This window comes from Asparagus officinalis, chromosome 7 (genome assembly GCF_001876935.1).
Source record: "Asparagus officinalis chromosome 7, Aspof.V1, whole genome shotgun sequence".
Taxonomy (NCBI): Eukaryota; Viridiplantae; Streptophyta; class Magnoliopsida; order Asparagales; family Asparagaceae; genus Asparagus; species Asparagus officinalis.
In genome coordinates this window covers 117560248-117577602 of record NC_033800.1, presented here as the reverse complement: position 1 = coordinate 117577602, position 17355 = coordinate 117560248, and the positions used below count along the sequence as shown (strand labels likewise).

General features: G+C 38.5%; 1 protein-coding gene across 1 annotated transcript; it reads left to right on the top strand.

The window, feature by feature from the left end:
* LOC109850552 (ninja-family protein AFP3-like) lies at positions 5568 to 9650 on the top strand. The gene is made up of 2 exons (XM_020420573.1): positions 5568 to 6303; positions 8967 to 9650. The coding sequence occupies exons 1-2, from the start codon at positions 5757 to 5759 to the stop codon at positions 9335 to 9337; spliced, it is 918 nt and encodes a 305-aa protein (XP_020276162.1). The 5' UTR covers positions 5568 to 5756; the 3' UTR covers positions 9338 to 9650.

The following is a 17355-nucleotide window of genomic DNA, read 5'->3' as shown; positions in this document are numbered from 1 at the left end:
GCCTTTGGAGGCCATTTGGGTGAACTACGTTCGGCTTGATTCCTTGGATAAGAGGATATATAGGCAGTCTTGTTTGATGCAGCCGGTTGGATTTGTTGATTTTGATGGGGGGAGATTGTTTGAGCTCTTGTTTGGGTTCTCGACTTGTTGTGGATTGAGTTCGTTGAAGTTGGTTGTTTTTACTTCGTCCTGGACGCAACAAGTGAGATATTTGGATGTTTTGATGTCCGCTCAGTTTTGGTAGAAACGTTCGCCGAGGTGAAGAATTGAAGAAATGGCGAGAACAGTGACGAAGACTGCAGGAAAAGACGAAGGAACATGTTTGGGTGCTGTGCGGTCGACCGCTGTGTGATGCGGGCGGTCGACCGCGTGTGACGCGGCGGTCGACCGCCAACGTGCACGAGGATGAGTTCTGCTATAGTATTAGGTCGCGGTCGACATGCGATTGCGCAGCGGTCGGCCGCCAAAAGTCTAGAGACTCAGGAATTTTTTTGTCATTTTCGTGATCGATCGCGACGAGTTTTGCAATCGACCGGCCAAACCCTGTAGGGTTTTTTAGCCTCGGTCGTTGGATCCGGTCGACCGCGAGTGGTTCTGCGGTCGACCGCGAGTCGGGTCTAAGCTGAGTTTTGGTTTTCAACCCGTTTCATTTCTTGGTTGATATATAAGTCTAATCCTAATTAATTAGGGTTAAGCAATGACGTTTTGAGCAGTCTTTGAGAGGGGATTGTTGCATCCAATTGTGGAAGATTTGTGAGAGATCTAGAGGCTTTGTTTTAGGGTTTATTTGAGGGATTTGTAACCCTATTTGTATTCTCTTGATTTCTAATAGTAAGAACCCCCTTCTTACCCCGTGGACGCAGACAACTTGTCGAACCACGTAAAATTCATTTGTCTTGCTGTGATATTGTGTTTGACTTATTGGTTGTGATTTATCTCGTTCTTATTCGTGTGGTTTCAAGCTTCCGCCGCGCAACATACATCAAAATAAGCACCTTACGTTACCGTAATATGTCGTACAAATATTGATGACAAATTGTTGCACTCTACTCTTTATCCTCAATCTTGGAAGATTTTCCACCTCTTTCTGTCTTCAATCAACCGATGTACCTATTATCCTCCAACAAGTTGGGTTAACGTGGGCCTATATATGTAACTTTGATTGATTTCTGATCACACAAGAACGTGTATTAATGCACTGTCACCGGTCCTAGACATGCAAGTGGTACTACTTTATTCATCAGAGATCTTTGTCTTAAGAAAATATCTAGTAGTTTAGATGTACCTTGACCATATTCTAATGAAATTCACGGCTGTTTGGTTGGCCAAAACACAAGAAATTCATAGAAAACCTATTTCTTGTAATAGTCACTTTTTTTTGACACGCTCCTTAAAATTAGGAAAAAAATATAAAATCATACGAGGCATCACCAACTTACTGAATGATGTGATTTATTTTTTACAATACTTATTTCATAGATTTTTTGGAGGAAATGACTGGAAACCATCTTTTGATGGTTTTTTCCCCCAATTTTCTTTTCAATAAAGTCTAAGAAACCAACCAAACAGGCTATAACTCAAAAGTAAATAAGCATGACAAAAACAAAATAGTTACATACACAAGATGTGCAAACTAGAATGAGTTTCACTTATATCTTTTTGTTTGTACGTCTTTGCAATTCCACACAGTTATATCTTTTATATCATTTTATAGATGAGAAAATCTTCACTTGATTTATCTTGCGACTTAACCTTAAATAGAACAGAAGATCATGTTTAACTTTTTCTCTCTTTGTAGCATCCAATTGATTAAAATCCTAAGCTCGCATTTGTATTTACAGTCTTATCAGTCTTATCGCTAGGTCGAATCCAATTTGTTGGCTAGAGATTCTTTACATCATTAGTTGTAGAGAAACTCTACTACAACTTGGTGATATATATACACTGCATACTATAATCTTTTTCATTCTGTATGCCTCATTACTGATATTGTTACATAGAATATGTAAAATTAATTATTTTAATTGTGGGATCCCCTAAATGCTATTGATCCATATTACTAATTGGAGGGTAGAGATCCTCTACATCCTTAGTTGTCGAGAAATTCTATAATTCACTTATCAAATCTCTTCAACGTATATAAAATTATTTAACTGTGGGGCCTATTGATATAAACCAATAGTATTAGTCCACATAGTTAATTGTAGGCTTTCTCTACAAACAAGATTATAGAGAATCTGAACCCCTAATTAGAACAGTTATAATCAAGATTATAGAGAACTGAAGCTCAATTTGTTAGTCCCACTCATTTGGACAATTGCAAGATTGGTCTCATTTCACCTTAACTTTAATCCTTTTCCAACTTCTATAAGGTAGAGTATAAATTTTTTCAGAACAACCACATACAAACAAAATGTCAGGAGCCTATTCGTGGAAAGAGCAGGGAGCAATTTGGAACTTTTAACTATTATTTTATGGTTTCAACCATACAACCTGCATAAAGTTATTTTGATAAAATTTGTATTCTCAAACAAACAACAAATATATATATATATATATATATATATATATATAAATATATATATATTAATATAATATATATATATATATATATAATATAAGATTAATGTGTATCCTTGTCCCATAGAGGGGATTTCCTCATTGACAGCCGTCTAAAATCCACAGATTGGAGCCGACATTGTGGATGATCCGCTCCGTTGAATGCTTAGAGTACATATTCTAGAAACCCCACACAGCCAAGTTAAGGGTGAATCCGTCGTCGTTTGACCCTCCATCGAGCCATGTGAAAAGTCTATTCATCAAAACCGGTTAAAATTGATACGAGTGGTATGAAGGGTCAAACGACGAGCGGGTTCACCCCAAACTTGGTGGTTATGGTTTAGAATAATGTGATCAAGTTCAACGGAGGCAGGATCATCCAAATGTCGCTCATCATCGTATTTTAGTAGGGTACAAAGGAGGAAATCCCCCCTATGACAAGGATACCCATTAATATCTATATCATATATATATATAATATTAAGTATATATATACCTACTATACTATATATAGATAATATATTTATAATGATAGTATATATAGTAAAACTATATATATATAATACTATAAGCACTATCTACCATTTACTTGATCCAAAATAGATTAATAGCCAATCAATTTACTTATGATCCCATCCATTCATTTTATCTTTATGATTCAAATAGTATATAAACAAAAAATAGACATATGGGTTGTATTTACTAATGCATCAAGTGATGGTAAAAATTAACGAGGATTCACACGACAGCACAATCAAAGAGACAATGAAAAGATAATGTGTTAGATAAATTTCAAAGCATCAATGATTTTATATTTGTAGACATTTTTAAAAAATGATCATACGAGTAAATGGAGGCAGATCCGTCCATTGAAATAGCCGAATCGCTTATATTCTTGAAAGGTGCATTCTTAGTATCAATCTAAGGTGGCTCCTTAGTGATCATATTTTCTCATACTATATAATATAATATATTATATATAATATAATATAATTATATATTTTTTGGAAACTTGAACAGTGACATAACATTTTTTGTTTATGACTACTTCTAGGCACGAAATTAGTAAAAAGGATCAATACGTAACCTCCTAATTGAAATCGTGAGAAGGATTATGGGGTGAAGAACCGTACAATTCTCTATACAGTGTCTCCGTGTAGGATCATTTCCCCATCGTCCGAAAGAGATCTCAAACAAACAACAAATATATATATATATATATATATATATATATATAAATATATATATATTAATATAATATATATATATATATATATAATAATATATGATTAATGTGTATCCTTGTCATAGAGGGGATTTCCTCATTGACTAGAGCCTCTAAAATTCACATGATTGAGCCGACATTGTGGATGATCCGCTCCGTTGAATGCTTAGGATGCTACATATTCTAGAAACTCCGCACACAGCAAGTTTAGGGTGACTCCGTCGTCGTTTGACCCTCATCGAGCCCATGTGAAAAGTTCTATTCATTCAAAACCGGTTAAATTGATGACGAGTGGATGAAGGGTGCAAACGACGAGCGGGTTCACCCCAAACTTGGTGTGTTATTGGTTTAGAATAATGTGATCAAGTTCAACGGAGCGGATCAGCCACAATGTCGCTCATATGTGATTTTAGAGGGTAAAAGGAGGAAATCCCCTCCTATGACAAGGATACCCATTAATAATCTATATTACTATATAATAATATATATATATATATATATATATATATATAATATATATAATATATATATATAATAATTATAAATATATATATAGTATATAATATATATACTTGATCCATTTACTTGATCCAAAATTAGATTAATAAGCAATCAATTTACTTAGATCACCTCCATTCAATATTTTGATCTTTAATGATTCAGATAGTATATAAACAAAAAATAGACATATGGGTTGTATTTAGCTAATGCATCAAGTGATGGGTAAAATTAACGAGAGAATTTCACAGACACGTCACAATCAAAGAGACAATGAAAAGATATGTGTATAGAAAATATTCAAAAGCATCATGAATTTTATTTTGTAGATATTTTTAAAATAATGATTCATAGATAAATGGAGGCAGATCCGTCCATTGAAAGCCGAATCGCATTATATTTTGAAAGGTGCATTCTTAGATATCAATCTAGGTGGTGCTCCTTAGGATCATAATTTTTCTCATATATATAATATAATATATATATATATATAATATATTATAATATTTTTGGAAACTTGAACAAGTGACATAACATTTTTTGTTTATGACTACTTGAGGCACGAAATTAGTAAAAAGGATCAATACGTAACCCTCTAATGAAATCGGAGAAGGATTATGGGGTGAAAGAAGCCGTACAATTCTCTATACAGTGTCTCGTGTAGGATCCATTTCCCCATCGTCCGAAAGAGAGAGGCTACTTTTAGCAGTTTAAAATATTTGAATTTCCAAAGTAACGACTCGCCCATTCAGTTTGCGATCCACTTGCAAGGCCCACCAGCAAGTATTTATAACTTCAGGGCCGCAACACTACAAAAGCCCGAATTCCACTTTTCCACAAGTCGCGACCCGAGACGCTAATGCAGATGCCCCCCCTTCTCCTTTGGCTGCCAGCTGTCCCTGTCGCACCGTTACTCCTAGACTCCTCCTCGTACGCCGAGTCTCGTGGGGTCGGCTGTCCGCACCGCCAGCGTGCCGTTACCGGCCTCATGCGAGCCAAGCTAAGAGGAAGAGAATCATCGGTCTGTACCTCTGCCGAACGAGGATCGCCTGCCGCACGTGCCAAGTCTCTGCCAGCAACGGCTCATACGTGGACCACGTGTCCCGAGGCAGGAGGCCCGCGATCAACCAAACCTAATTGTTTGGCGTCGCCGCTCCCGATGAGGACTCGCCACGTATCCTCTCTAATTCCCTCTCCATGCAACACGTGTTGAATTCCTCTTCCTCAAGGGTACTTTCGACATTTTCCAACTTCAGGGGGAAACTCAAAAGCGTTCCCTGTTCTCCTCCCTTCTTCCTCCCTCTGAAGAAGCGAAGAACCCCTCTTTCTCTCTGTTTTCAGTTCCTTCTCGGCTGCTTTCAGAATTCTTACTCTCTCTAATTTTATAACAAATCGAGCATCTGGGTCTCGTGATTGTTTCTCTTAAGAGCTTACAAAAAAAAAAAAAAGATTGAATCTTGATATAAGTATTTCAATGGCGACGGAGGGCGAGGCAGACGAACTGTCTTCGAGAAGAAACATCTATCCGAAAGATTTCCTCCGGAGATTCACCGGAGAAGTCACCGGCGAAAAGACGGCGGATGTCGCCGGAGCTGACACGGGTGAGGTTGAGCTGAGCCTCGGCCTCTCTTTAGGGGGTTGCTTTGGAGCAGAACCGAAAAGACTGGCTCGGGCCTCGTCGATCTCGACGCTTTCAATGTTCTCTGTCGAGCGCTCTGAGGCGCTGACGAGGACTTGGTCGATGCCATTGGAGAGCGAGGAGGAGGGTAGGAAGAGGAGGGAGATGCAGAGCTTGAAGAGGATGGAGGCTAAGAGAAAAAGATCGGAGAAAAGAGCGGCGGTGACTAAAGATCTGAAGGAGGAGGATTTTGATGAGGATTTCGTGAAGGTGAATGGATTTGTCGCTCCTGCTGAGCTGCCGAGATGGCCGCCTCGGCCGGCTTCGCAGGGGTCTGTTGGCTCGCAGGGGAGTAGCTCTTCGGTGGTTTCGGATTTTGGGAGGATAGTGAATCCAATGCAAGGTATTTATTTATTTATTTATTTATTTGTTTGTTTTTTTGGTTCTTTCTGCATTGCTCATTGATTTCATGTTCATTAGATTTTGTAAGATATGAACTAATTATATATAGCTTTCTAGAACTAAATTTTCCAATAAAGTTTGCTATGAATGCTAAAGTTTAGACACTGGAAGATGGCAAGGTAGGTTGCCTTACCTACCAAATGGTCCTCAAGATTTTACTGATGCCGGATGTTTTCCCACAAAAATTCGCCACTATAATTTGCTTACGTTTGTATGAGGTTTTTGACCTCGAAAGGTGGACTTACTGAGTGTGAATTGGTTCGACGAGGACTCTCTGTTTAAAGAATTCATAGATGAGCGTGCGTTGGTTTTGGGTTTTTGTTGGGTGTGGGATTCAAGAGGACGTGTATTTTGGTTCATGCTTTCTTATGTCAACCATTTTCAAAGAATGAAAACCTTTATATTTTATAATCCCAACATTTAGGTTGTGCTCATCCGTGTACAGCTCCAGTCGCTTTTAGACTATAGAACTACGACCCTCAGCCCTCACCATAATTTCGAAGCTTTTTTAAGGTTTTTCCTACCGTGGAAAGGACCTCCTTCTAACCTGGTACCAAGGCAAACCAGGTTCAAATTTTTATTGGCCACGATAAAGCGGATTTAAGAACTGTAATATATTTTTGGCCCATTAAAATGGCCAGCATTTTAGAATATAAAATTATGTAAAATTATTAGCCCCTGTTTCTCACTCTTACCAACAACTTTGGAGTTTTGGTTTAGTGGAAGGACCTTTAATGACCACGAGAAACTTATCAAATGCCTAAAGGGTATGTGTATGGATGTTTCATATGTCATAACCTGTCTTGTCCTAACCATAAAGGTCCATTTGGTTTGTTGTAGTTGGAGCTGTAGTGTAGTTTTAAATAAAACTACATGAAATACATGAAGCTCCTATTGTAATAGTTAAGAGTGCATACGAGAAGTTTGTTTGACGAGTGAAAAATGATGCAATAGTTATCGTGCAATTTTTGTTTTTGGACAGTATAAATGTCCTCCATGCTAGGGAAGAAAGAAACAATTCTTCTCTTGTCTTTGGTTGGATTAATTCCTAACAGCTTGGATATTTTCAGAGTGCCTAGCTATTAATAAATTAATTAAAAAGCCAACAACGTAGCGGTTAATTAACTAATTTAAAAGCCAACAGCTTGTTCTTGTTTAGTACTTAACTAATATCCAAATTATTCTTCATCTGCAACGTGTTACAACATTACAATTTCGATATAAATCACACAATTTGCACTGGAAAATTGTCATATACATCAAACAATACCATGACAAGCTAATGATTGGTAAACGACAAGCAGAACTCTTCTAGGCTAAATTGAATACTACATCATCATGTCATTATTAGACTTATCTTCTATAACTTTGTCAAGTTAATGAAAAATACGTTGCACTACAGCCCAAAACACTTGTCACAATTATATATACCCATTGGATTCGTATTTGATTCTGTTGGGGTAAGACAAGGTGTCGACTTTTGCAAGAATTTATACGGTTTGGATGACAGGGTACGATGCAGATAATTGCGTGGACAACCCCAAAAAGGGGGCTTCAAGGCCATTCTTTCAATTTCCTACTTTAGCTGAAAGCGTTATGGATAGTTCTTTTTGTCGGGGACCATGATTACGTAGCTTATAACTTTCTTGTGATGTTCAGATATTGCCATTAAGGATTCACGACTTTACGTAGCTGTCTATTTTCTCTAGAAGACTAGCCACGTGGAACCAACATGAGCATGATATTACATTATGACCTACTGACGTGATCGTTAGATAATGATCTATATAACTCATTTTATTTGATGCCTAGAACTTAACGATGGGAAAAAGGAGAGCTGATATATTGTTGACGTCCTTTTCATGGCCATGTGCTGTTCTAAAACAATTGTGAGGAACTCGGTTGTCAAGGAATTGTATGAAGAGGATCATAAGGGGGGAGGCGATGCATGATCTGAGAACTTTGGAACTCCTACCTTTTTTATCTTTTAGATTTGTTTCTTAGTTGAAGATCTCTTGTAAATATGCGGGCCTATGAACTTATAGTAGGGTATGTCTTGATGATCACATTATCAAGTTCATACCATATTTGTTCATTCGATATCTTCATGTTGTACCATATCGGATCAGGATGTACATTTATCATTAGACAGAGGGATGCTGTGTGTAAGTACAGGTACATTATTATTATTAGGAAGGGGGCGTGTTAACAACAACAAAGCCGTTCAGCTACATGAATCCTATTTTTCCACTCAGTTTTATTAGGTGATATCCTTCGCTAAGTTAATCATTGCCATACTTTTACTACTGTTTCCAGTTGAGCTCTCTGAGTTCTCTCTCTTATACTTCGCTCTGCATTAGTTGGAATCTTATCATTTCTCCATAATGGTGTATTTAATGGCTTCCCTTGCATATGATAAATAATCCGAAACGCCCCTCTTGGAAAAAGAATGATATTCTTCTAACATGTAGTATGTTAACTTCTCTTTTCGCCTAAAAAAGAATTATGAACCAAAAACACTCAAGCATGAGACTTTGGTACCACTTCTATATTTTAGTTGGTTTGCAAATATCTTTAATTAGCCCTTTAAATTCGTTTACGCAGGTACCAGTGGCTCTGGATCAAAGAATTGTGTAGATCTTCAAACCTCCATAAAACCTGCAAACCCCTCAGCAGGAGGAGAAGAAAACCCATCAAAGAAGAGGAGCTGCACAGTGAACGACGGAGTGAAGGAGATGGAGAGGAGCATGATGGAAGAAATGCCATGCGTGTCCACAAAGGGAGACGGTCCCAACGGAAGAAGGGTCGAGGGTTTCCTTTACAGGTATCGGAAAGGGGAGGAAGTGAGGATTGTGTGTGTTTGCCATGGCACTTTCTTGACGCCGGCGGAGTTTGTGAAGCACGCGGGAGGCGGTGATGTTGTGCATCCCCTCAGGCATATTGTTGTTAATCCTGCTCCATCGGCCTTCTTGTGACACCTTGGTCTTTTCTGAGAAAGTATTGGCATTAATGACGCATCAAAGAGATATCAATCACCGAACTCTTGAATGAACTCTTGAGTATGTCGTCATTTTCTTTGCCAGGATATTGGATGACAATTGTCATCGGTAGTATGGGAAAAATTGTATTTACTCGAAAGGGTGGAGGGAAGAAGGATATTAGCCAATGAAAAAACAAAAGAAAAGGTTCTTTCTTTCTTTTTTTTTTCTTTCCCTTCGTTTTTTCTAGTTCGTGGTAAGAGTTGTGTTTGTGCCTCTTCTTTTGGAAATGGGATTTTTTTTTTTTTTTTGCAGAGTCTAATTTCTGTGCTTGGTGTCCCCAATTCTTTTAGTATATTTATTGGTGGTAAATGGCAAGTGCGCCTTGTGTAGGCCCGTGCCAGTTGTGCTCTCTCCAAAATGTCTGCTCAAGTTGGTTTTAGTTTAACTTGTGAATTGTGGATTTTGTAGTTTAATGACAGGATGGTGTTGTTTTAAGTTTGGGCCGGCGCTTTCGCTAGTCAGGGCCCCACACGAGCTGATGAAAAGTTAAAAGGGAGTAGAAGATGTTTTGTTGCTGTGCGTTGTTCTTCGTCGAGTAGTTGAGGTTATATTAATCATGAGGATAATCCCAAAATACATCGTGCTTAGGTTTAATTAATTATGCTTTTTTCTCCAACATGCTTGCTCAAGTTGACTTATTTAGTTGCGCTCTGTAAATTCATATGATCAAACCAACTTGCGAAATGTGGTATTCTACGATATGGCAACTTGGTCTTGTTTAAGGCCTGGTCGGTGACTCGGCGCTTTTAGAAATGAAGGGTCCCGGAGGAACTATTTATTTATTTATTTTTTAGAGGAGGAAGAGAAAATGCAAAGTTTATATGACCTAGGCTGTTTTGATAATGCTACGCTTATATTGAAATTGAGAACAGTCAGTATGATAAAAAAATATCAGTTGTTGTTGTTGTGGACAGTCTCAAGCTTAAACACTCTCTGTTTCCATCCAAAATCTTATTATGACCGGTGCATAGCAATAAATTGGAAAGCAAATGCAACTCGTAATAGAAGATAATACACAAAGAAAAGACTTACTTACTTTTAGCAGAATTTAAGTTTAAAAGTGTGTGTGTCTATATATATATATATAGGGAGAGGTTCAAATAAAAACCTCACTATCCTAAAAACTAAAAACCAATCCTCTCCATTGGATCTAGATTCATCCAATGGCTGAGATTAAAGCTGCATAAGGGTAATTAGGTAAAATAAACAGCCCACTAAGAGATGTAATTAATGCTTCTCTGTTGAGTTCTCCATTTCCCCATGCAACTCTCTCTCTCTCCAAAATCACAGCAACTCTCTCTTCTTCAACCTTCGTCTTCATGGTTTATGAAATTATTTTGACGCTTCGTCTTCACGGTCTTCTTCAACCTTCGTCTTCATGATTCAGTGGGCTGTTAAATTATTTTGACGCTTTAATGGTAAGTTTATAAAATTTGTTTGATTTTTCGTCTAAAAGTTTTAGTTTTAACCTTAAAGATCGTAACTTTTTGTTGTAAAAGGTGAAATATTTCACCTTTTAATCTGAAAAGTTTTTTGTTTTTTGAAGAAACCAGTTGAAAAACGAAGACACGCATAAGTGAATCTAGATTCACTACAGTGAATCTCGATTCACAGTAGTGAATCCAAATCCAGTATGTGAGGTGTTTGTTTTTTATCATAAAAATCGTAATTTTTTGCATAAGTGAATCTAGATTCACTGCAGTGAATTTCGATTCACAGCAGTGAATCCAGATTCAGTATGTGAGGTGTTTGTTTTTTACCATAAAAATCGTAATTTTTTGCTGTAAAAGATGAAATCTTTTCATGGTTTAAAATTTTATAGCTTATTTTTTACCATAACTTTCTTATTCTTTTTGTTTAAAATTTTATAGCTTGTTTTTCACCATAAGTTTCTTATTCTTCAATATAATCCAGATTCAATGGAGTGAATCCAGATTCACTCCAGCGAAAGCTTGGATGGTTAGGATGGTTTTTAATGAATTGTTGAAGAAATAAATGCATGTGCTGTAATTTCGAAGAAATAAACGCATGAGTGAATCTAGATTCACTACAGTGAATCCAGATTCAGTTATGTGAGGTGTTTGTTTTTTACCATAAAAATCGTAACTTTTTGCTGTAAAATGTGAAATTATATCATGGTTTAAAATTTTATAGCTTGTTTTTTACCATAAGTTTCTTATTCTTTTTGTTTTTTATTTTTGCAGATTTGCTATTGTTTGATAACGAGTTTCAGTCCACTGAACCTGGATTCAATTAAGTGAATCTGGATTCACTCCAATGAATCGAGCTTTAATATAATCCAGATTCAATAGAGTGAATCCAGATTCACTGGAGTGAATCCAGATTCACTGGAGTGAATCCAGATTCACTCCAGCGAAAGCTTGGATGGTTAGGATGATTTTTAATGAATTATTGTTGTGTTCTTCATGCGAAGATGGAAGATCAAAGCTTGATAGAAGATAGAAGTGAGTTACAGAGAGCAGAAAGTGAGTTAGAGAGAGAAATGAGGAAATGGAGAACTCAACAGAGAAGCATTAATGTAGTGAATTGTTCCACGTGTTGTATTTTTGGTTTCCAATATTGCCAGCCACCATTAATGTAGTGAATTGTTCCAATTTTACCCTTTTAACATTAATGATGTGTATTAAATTTATCTATATTTATAATTCTACCATCGAAATGTAGGTCATTGGATTAGATAGATTGGAGGGTTAGGATTGGTTTTTAGTTCTCTAGGTTTTTATTAGAACCTCTCCCTATATATATATATATATATATATATAGGATAGCAGGTTCCTAATCTGTTTTGGTAACAGGTTATTAGGATTCCTAATTTGTTTTATTTTTGGTTTTAGAATTCCTAGTCTGTTTTGGTTTTAGGTTTTCTATATATATGGAACGCCTTAGAAGAGATTATGATCATTAAAAAGAGGAGAGTTGTAATCAGAGATTAGAGAGACTTTTTGAGCATTGTGAGAGGGAGATATTATGAGCAAGTTGAGAGCTTTGGTTGAGGGTTAGTTTGTGAGTTTTGTGAGATTATAACCCTTTGTACTCTCCTTGATTTGGTGGAATCTCCCCATCCTCTCCCCGTGGACGTAGGTAAATTATCAAACCACGTATATCTCTGTGTTTGTGATTGATCTATCGCATTTTAGTTTTGGATTGTGCTCGTGTGTGATTGGTTATTCTTCTCCCATGCTTACGACTTGTTTGGTGAGAGAACACGCTTCCACATAGGCGTGCGACAATTGGTATCAGAGCTAAGATTTTAGATCTAGGGTTTTGCCATTAGGTGGAGGAAGATTCGTCATGAAAGCTTGGTTCTTGGAGTTCTAGGCTTCAATGGAGATAGGATTTGAAGTTACAGTTGGAGATCTCGCTTTCCTCGTGTGGTTAGGAGTTCTATTTGGAATCTAATGTAGGGTTCAGTTGGGTAATTTCTTATTCCTTTTAAAGTTTGAATCTTTCTTTGCAATTTGGAGTTTGCGAGTATAGGTGAAGAAGTTAGTAAAAGCAGCAAGATGGCGAGTATAGTCCAAGTTGGTTTCCAAAACACCAAAATTAGTATGGTAAAGTATGACAACAAGATAACTTTGGTTTGTGGATGAGTGACGTTCAAGATGCGCTCAATGCTCAGAATTTGGAGGAGACCATCATGGTCCAAGAGAGACCACCAAAATATAAAGAGGCGATATGAGAAAAGATGAATATGAACGCTTGTGGGGTGATTAGATCCTGTTTGAAACATGAACTAAAGTATGATGTGATTGGGGTGACGTCGGCAATGAAGATGTGAGAAATTCTCAACAATAAGTAACTTACAAAGAGTGTTGAGAATCATTTGCACTTGCTGCGAAGATTGTTCAGATTTCATATATCCCGAGGCACCTCACTAGCGGCTCATGTGAACAACTACACTAAGTTGTTATCGGACGTGGCGAATGTTGATGAGAAGATATCGGATGAGTACAATGCGATTATTTTGTTGGGCTCCTTACCGGATGAGGAGTATGATACCTTCGTGCTCACGTTATTGAATGAGAGGTCTTCTATCAACTATAGTGAAATTACTAATGTTGTGACAAACTAGGATTTGAGGAGGAAGGACGAAAAGACTTCCCGTGCTAGTACTTCAGGAGAGGCCTTTGTTTTCGTCAAAAGTTGAATTTTCCATTCTCGTCAAAACTTGTTACCGTTTATCAATTACAAGTTCAAGTTGTTCTTTTTATAAGATCTCCTTATAATGAGAAAAGTAAAGATTATAACTTTATGAAACAAAACACAGTAGTAGTTTATCTTCTGTTGCTTTGTGTGGGATCTTTGCCTGCGTCAGGGATGCGTTAGTCCGTGGACCGCCACGGATCAGATCCGGTTGACAAGTGTAATTATGCTCTTGCTTCACGAAGGAAACAATCACAGCAACGACAATCACGACTAAACGAGATTGTGGCTCTTCTCAAGATCAAAACCAGGTTTGATCAGGAGGAAAGAGGGGGAGAGAATCTCAAATCTTTCGAAGGCTTTTTCTTTATGAAAAAGTTCGCCAAGATCTGCTAATTCTCCTCTAAAATTCGTGGTCTATTGTTCAATTGGACAGCACATCGCGCTCAGATTTCAGATCCTCTCAAATGAGGACCCTGAGCTTCTATTTATAGGCTTTGGTCACCGCGTTTTCTGATAAGATTAAGTGTTTTGATATCATCTACAGTTGATAACAACCCAGGTGCACTTAAGGATAGCTTCAGAATAGTTGGGGAGGTCTTGAGACGAAAGAATTCTAATAAAATATCAAAATCCGTGTTTTGGGAGGTTTGGGAGGCCAAATACATCGTGGTGGCTCGGAGCTGTGCAAGCCACCATTTGGTGACTCGCATGTGTGCGAGCCTCCTGGCCTGTTGTTGTGTCTTTTTAACCCTTTTGGCTATTTGTATCTCCTTCAGTTTGCTTGTTTCCCCCCTTTACGTGTGTTTCGTCACTTTGTTGACTTATGTGCTTTACCGGTTTGCTTCATGCGTTTTATCAGCATCAGATAATCTTCTTTGACTTGGGTGATGACGTTCATCATGTTTTCTTTGTCTTGAGCTGCGTATGGGAACCCGCAGGTAATTTTTAACGTCTATAGATACCCCCTCCAAAATGTTTCAGTCTCATTCCTTTTATAGAAGAGTCTGGAATACTTTGGATATGATAGACCCAACCTTCAGTCGGTTTGATAGGACCTGTAATTAGTTCCAGTTCTCAGCTTATTTAGTCTTCAATCTACTCAGTATTTTTTCAAATAGATGAAGTTCTTTCGGCTCTGCTTTTATCATCTGACCGCTGTTGAAGTCTTGAACTGAGACTAGTGTGTAATTTTCTGAACTTAGCTCATGCCATCGAGTTGACTTTGAACTAATTATCTTTGTCAGGAATTCATATCTGGATGTAGTTGAACTCCATAATTTCCCTTAGCTTTATTTTGGCGAAGTTATCGACGTGTTGACCGGAGTTAACACAGTTTATACTCGTATGTTAACTGGAGTTTTATCGGGTTATCCTTAAGAATACCCTATACAGTATTCTCCAGGAACTTCCTGATAAGGGTAAGCAATAGTTTAGACTCATATACCCATCGGAGTAGGGATACGGGTCCCGTATCCGTCGAAATTACTCGAAAATAGATCAAAATACCCATAAATTGGCCAAATAGCTCATCACACGTGCGAGCCAACAAGTGGTGGCTCGCACGTATGCGAGTCACCATTTGGTGACTCGCATGGGTGCGAGTTGGCACAAGAGTTCTTAGGTTGACTTCTTGATTTGGTTCGGTCTGGCTTGGCTTGGTTCGAGTGGTTCGGACTGGGTTTAGTTCGGTTAAGGGCTCTTTTTTTTTAAAACCCGACTTCTTCTTCCTTCTCTTCTTTGTCGTTTCAAATTTCTTCTGAGCCATTTCCTCAAGAACTCATTTCAAACTGTTTCCAAATCCTCCTTACCCTTTGTCTCTTTGAATCTTGTCTTCGAATCCCTTTGATCACAACAGATTCAATTTTAAGAGCTAGGGTTTTGGTTTAAGTCTCAAGCTCGAGGCTTGCTGTGGGTTCGGCTTGCAATATTCTCCCCTTCAGACTTTCAGGTAATTTCATCGTTGTCCCTATTATTAACTTCATTTACGGTTAGCTTCGTTCATGTTTCGATTTTGATGAAGGAATGAAACCCTAGACTGTTTTCTTTTTTGGGGAAATCTTGAACCATGACCTGTTCTTGATTGTGTGAGAGGATTTGAATGACGATCAAACTCTTTATTTCACTCCTTTAGTTGAACTTTGGGTGATTATCGAAGATTTGACTTTGGTTTGGGTGCTAACCAAATCAGTTGAGTTAATATTGAGATGTGAAACTCTTGGACTTGGGTACTTGAATGCTTACCTTTGATCCATTTTCTTGCATTCTGATTTTTCGGCTTTGAGGTGAATTTTGAGACCTTGTGTTTGGATATCAGAGCCTATCCCCTTACATACATGAATTTAGCCAAACTTAGGTTTGTAATCCACCTAAATTCCTATGTTTGACTTGGTTAAGTGTACGTGAGGTATTTGCCTTAACTCTATACAAACGCCTTGTTCTTGAGCCCGAGAAATGATCTGGCTTGCCTGTTACTGTTCGTGGGGAAAATCGTTTTCTTCATTGAATTCATTGTGATCTCAAAATAACAACTTTTTGTGGTTACAAAAGATTCGGTCTTTTTATAAGATCCGGTTACAACGAAATCAAAAATAAAGAAAAAGAAAATTACAACTTTCTCCTTGTGAACAAATCGCGAGCTCCTGTTTTGCGGTCGCTCGCTTTTGTGGGTTCTTTGCCAACGCCGGAGTTAATCCGTGGACCACCGCGCGATCTAGATCCGGTCGGATCTACACGATTTGACGGGTATTATTCCACAAAGGGAATAATAGCCGGGAGGGATTAGTTCACTAAGGAAATAATCGCTCGGATCTCGGGATCTAAGACCAAGCTTAGATCCGGAGTGTGATCTCGTGTAGATCTCAGATCTGTTCTTCCCCTCTCTCGAACTCCTGCCTTTTGTGACGTGGATGCTCGCCGAGGATCAGATCTGGATGCCCAAGTCTTCAAGTCTTCAAAACTCTAAGCTCGGTCTTCAATCCGGCAGAGTTTCGGCTCTCCAAAGTCCAACCTTTGAAAATGAACAAAAGGGGGCCTATTTATAGGCTACCCTCACTGTGCCTTGGGCACAGTGCAGCCGGCCACCTTGAGGTGGCTCGGCTCTGGGCCGGCCACCTCAAGGTGGCTCGGCCACCGAGCCACCTCAGGGTGGCTCGGCATTGGCCGAGCCACCCTGAGGTGGCTCGGCCTTGGCCGAGCCACCCCGAGGTGGCTCGGCCACCGAGCCACCTCAGGGTGGCTCGGCGTCGTTCGGTTGTTGTATCCGCTTCGTCCGTGATTCGGTTATGCGGTTGATTGGTCTGGAATCGATTCGTTGACTTGATTCCTGATTTAGCAGTAAATCTACTTCTGAGTTCGAGTCCGAAACTGATCTTGATTCGATCGTGATTCGTCCGAGTCCGCTCTTGGTTGGATCACTCGTTGACTCTTCAACACTTGGCTTGATTCCGAACGCGAATAGATTTATTTCGTTGCTTGCGTGCGATTCGTCGCCTCGTTGGTTCGTCGGTTTGTGCCGAGCTGTGCTAAGGGACCTATAAGCAATTTTATATGCCTACAGATACCCCCTCCAAAGTATTTCAGTCTCGTTCTTTTATATAAGAGTCTGGAATACTTTGGATATGATTGTCCCAACCTTCAGTCGGCGTAATGTTGTTGAGTTATCCTTAAGAATATTTTTAGAAAAATACTCTCCAAAAACTTCTCAACCAAAATTAGGGAACAGTTTATACTCATATACCTTATTGGAGTACTTTCTGTGCCCAAATGAACTGAACCGGTCTGATAAT

Bases quoted from the DNA above. Each gene is read 5' to 3' on its own strand.
- LOC109850552 (XM_020420573.1), top strand. From the start codon at position 5,757: ATGGCGACGGAGGGCGAGGCAGACGAACTGTCTTCGAGAAGAAACATC. The intron at 6,304-8,966 runs GTATTTATTTAT...TCGTTTACGCAG, and splicing joins GATAGTGAATCCAATGCAAG to GTACCAGTGGCTCTGGATCA.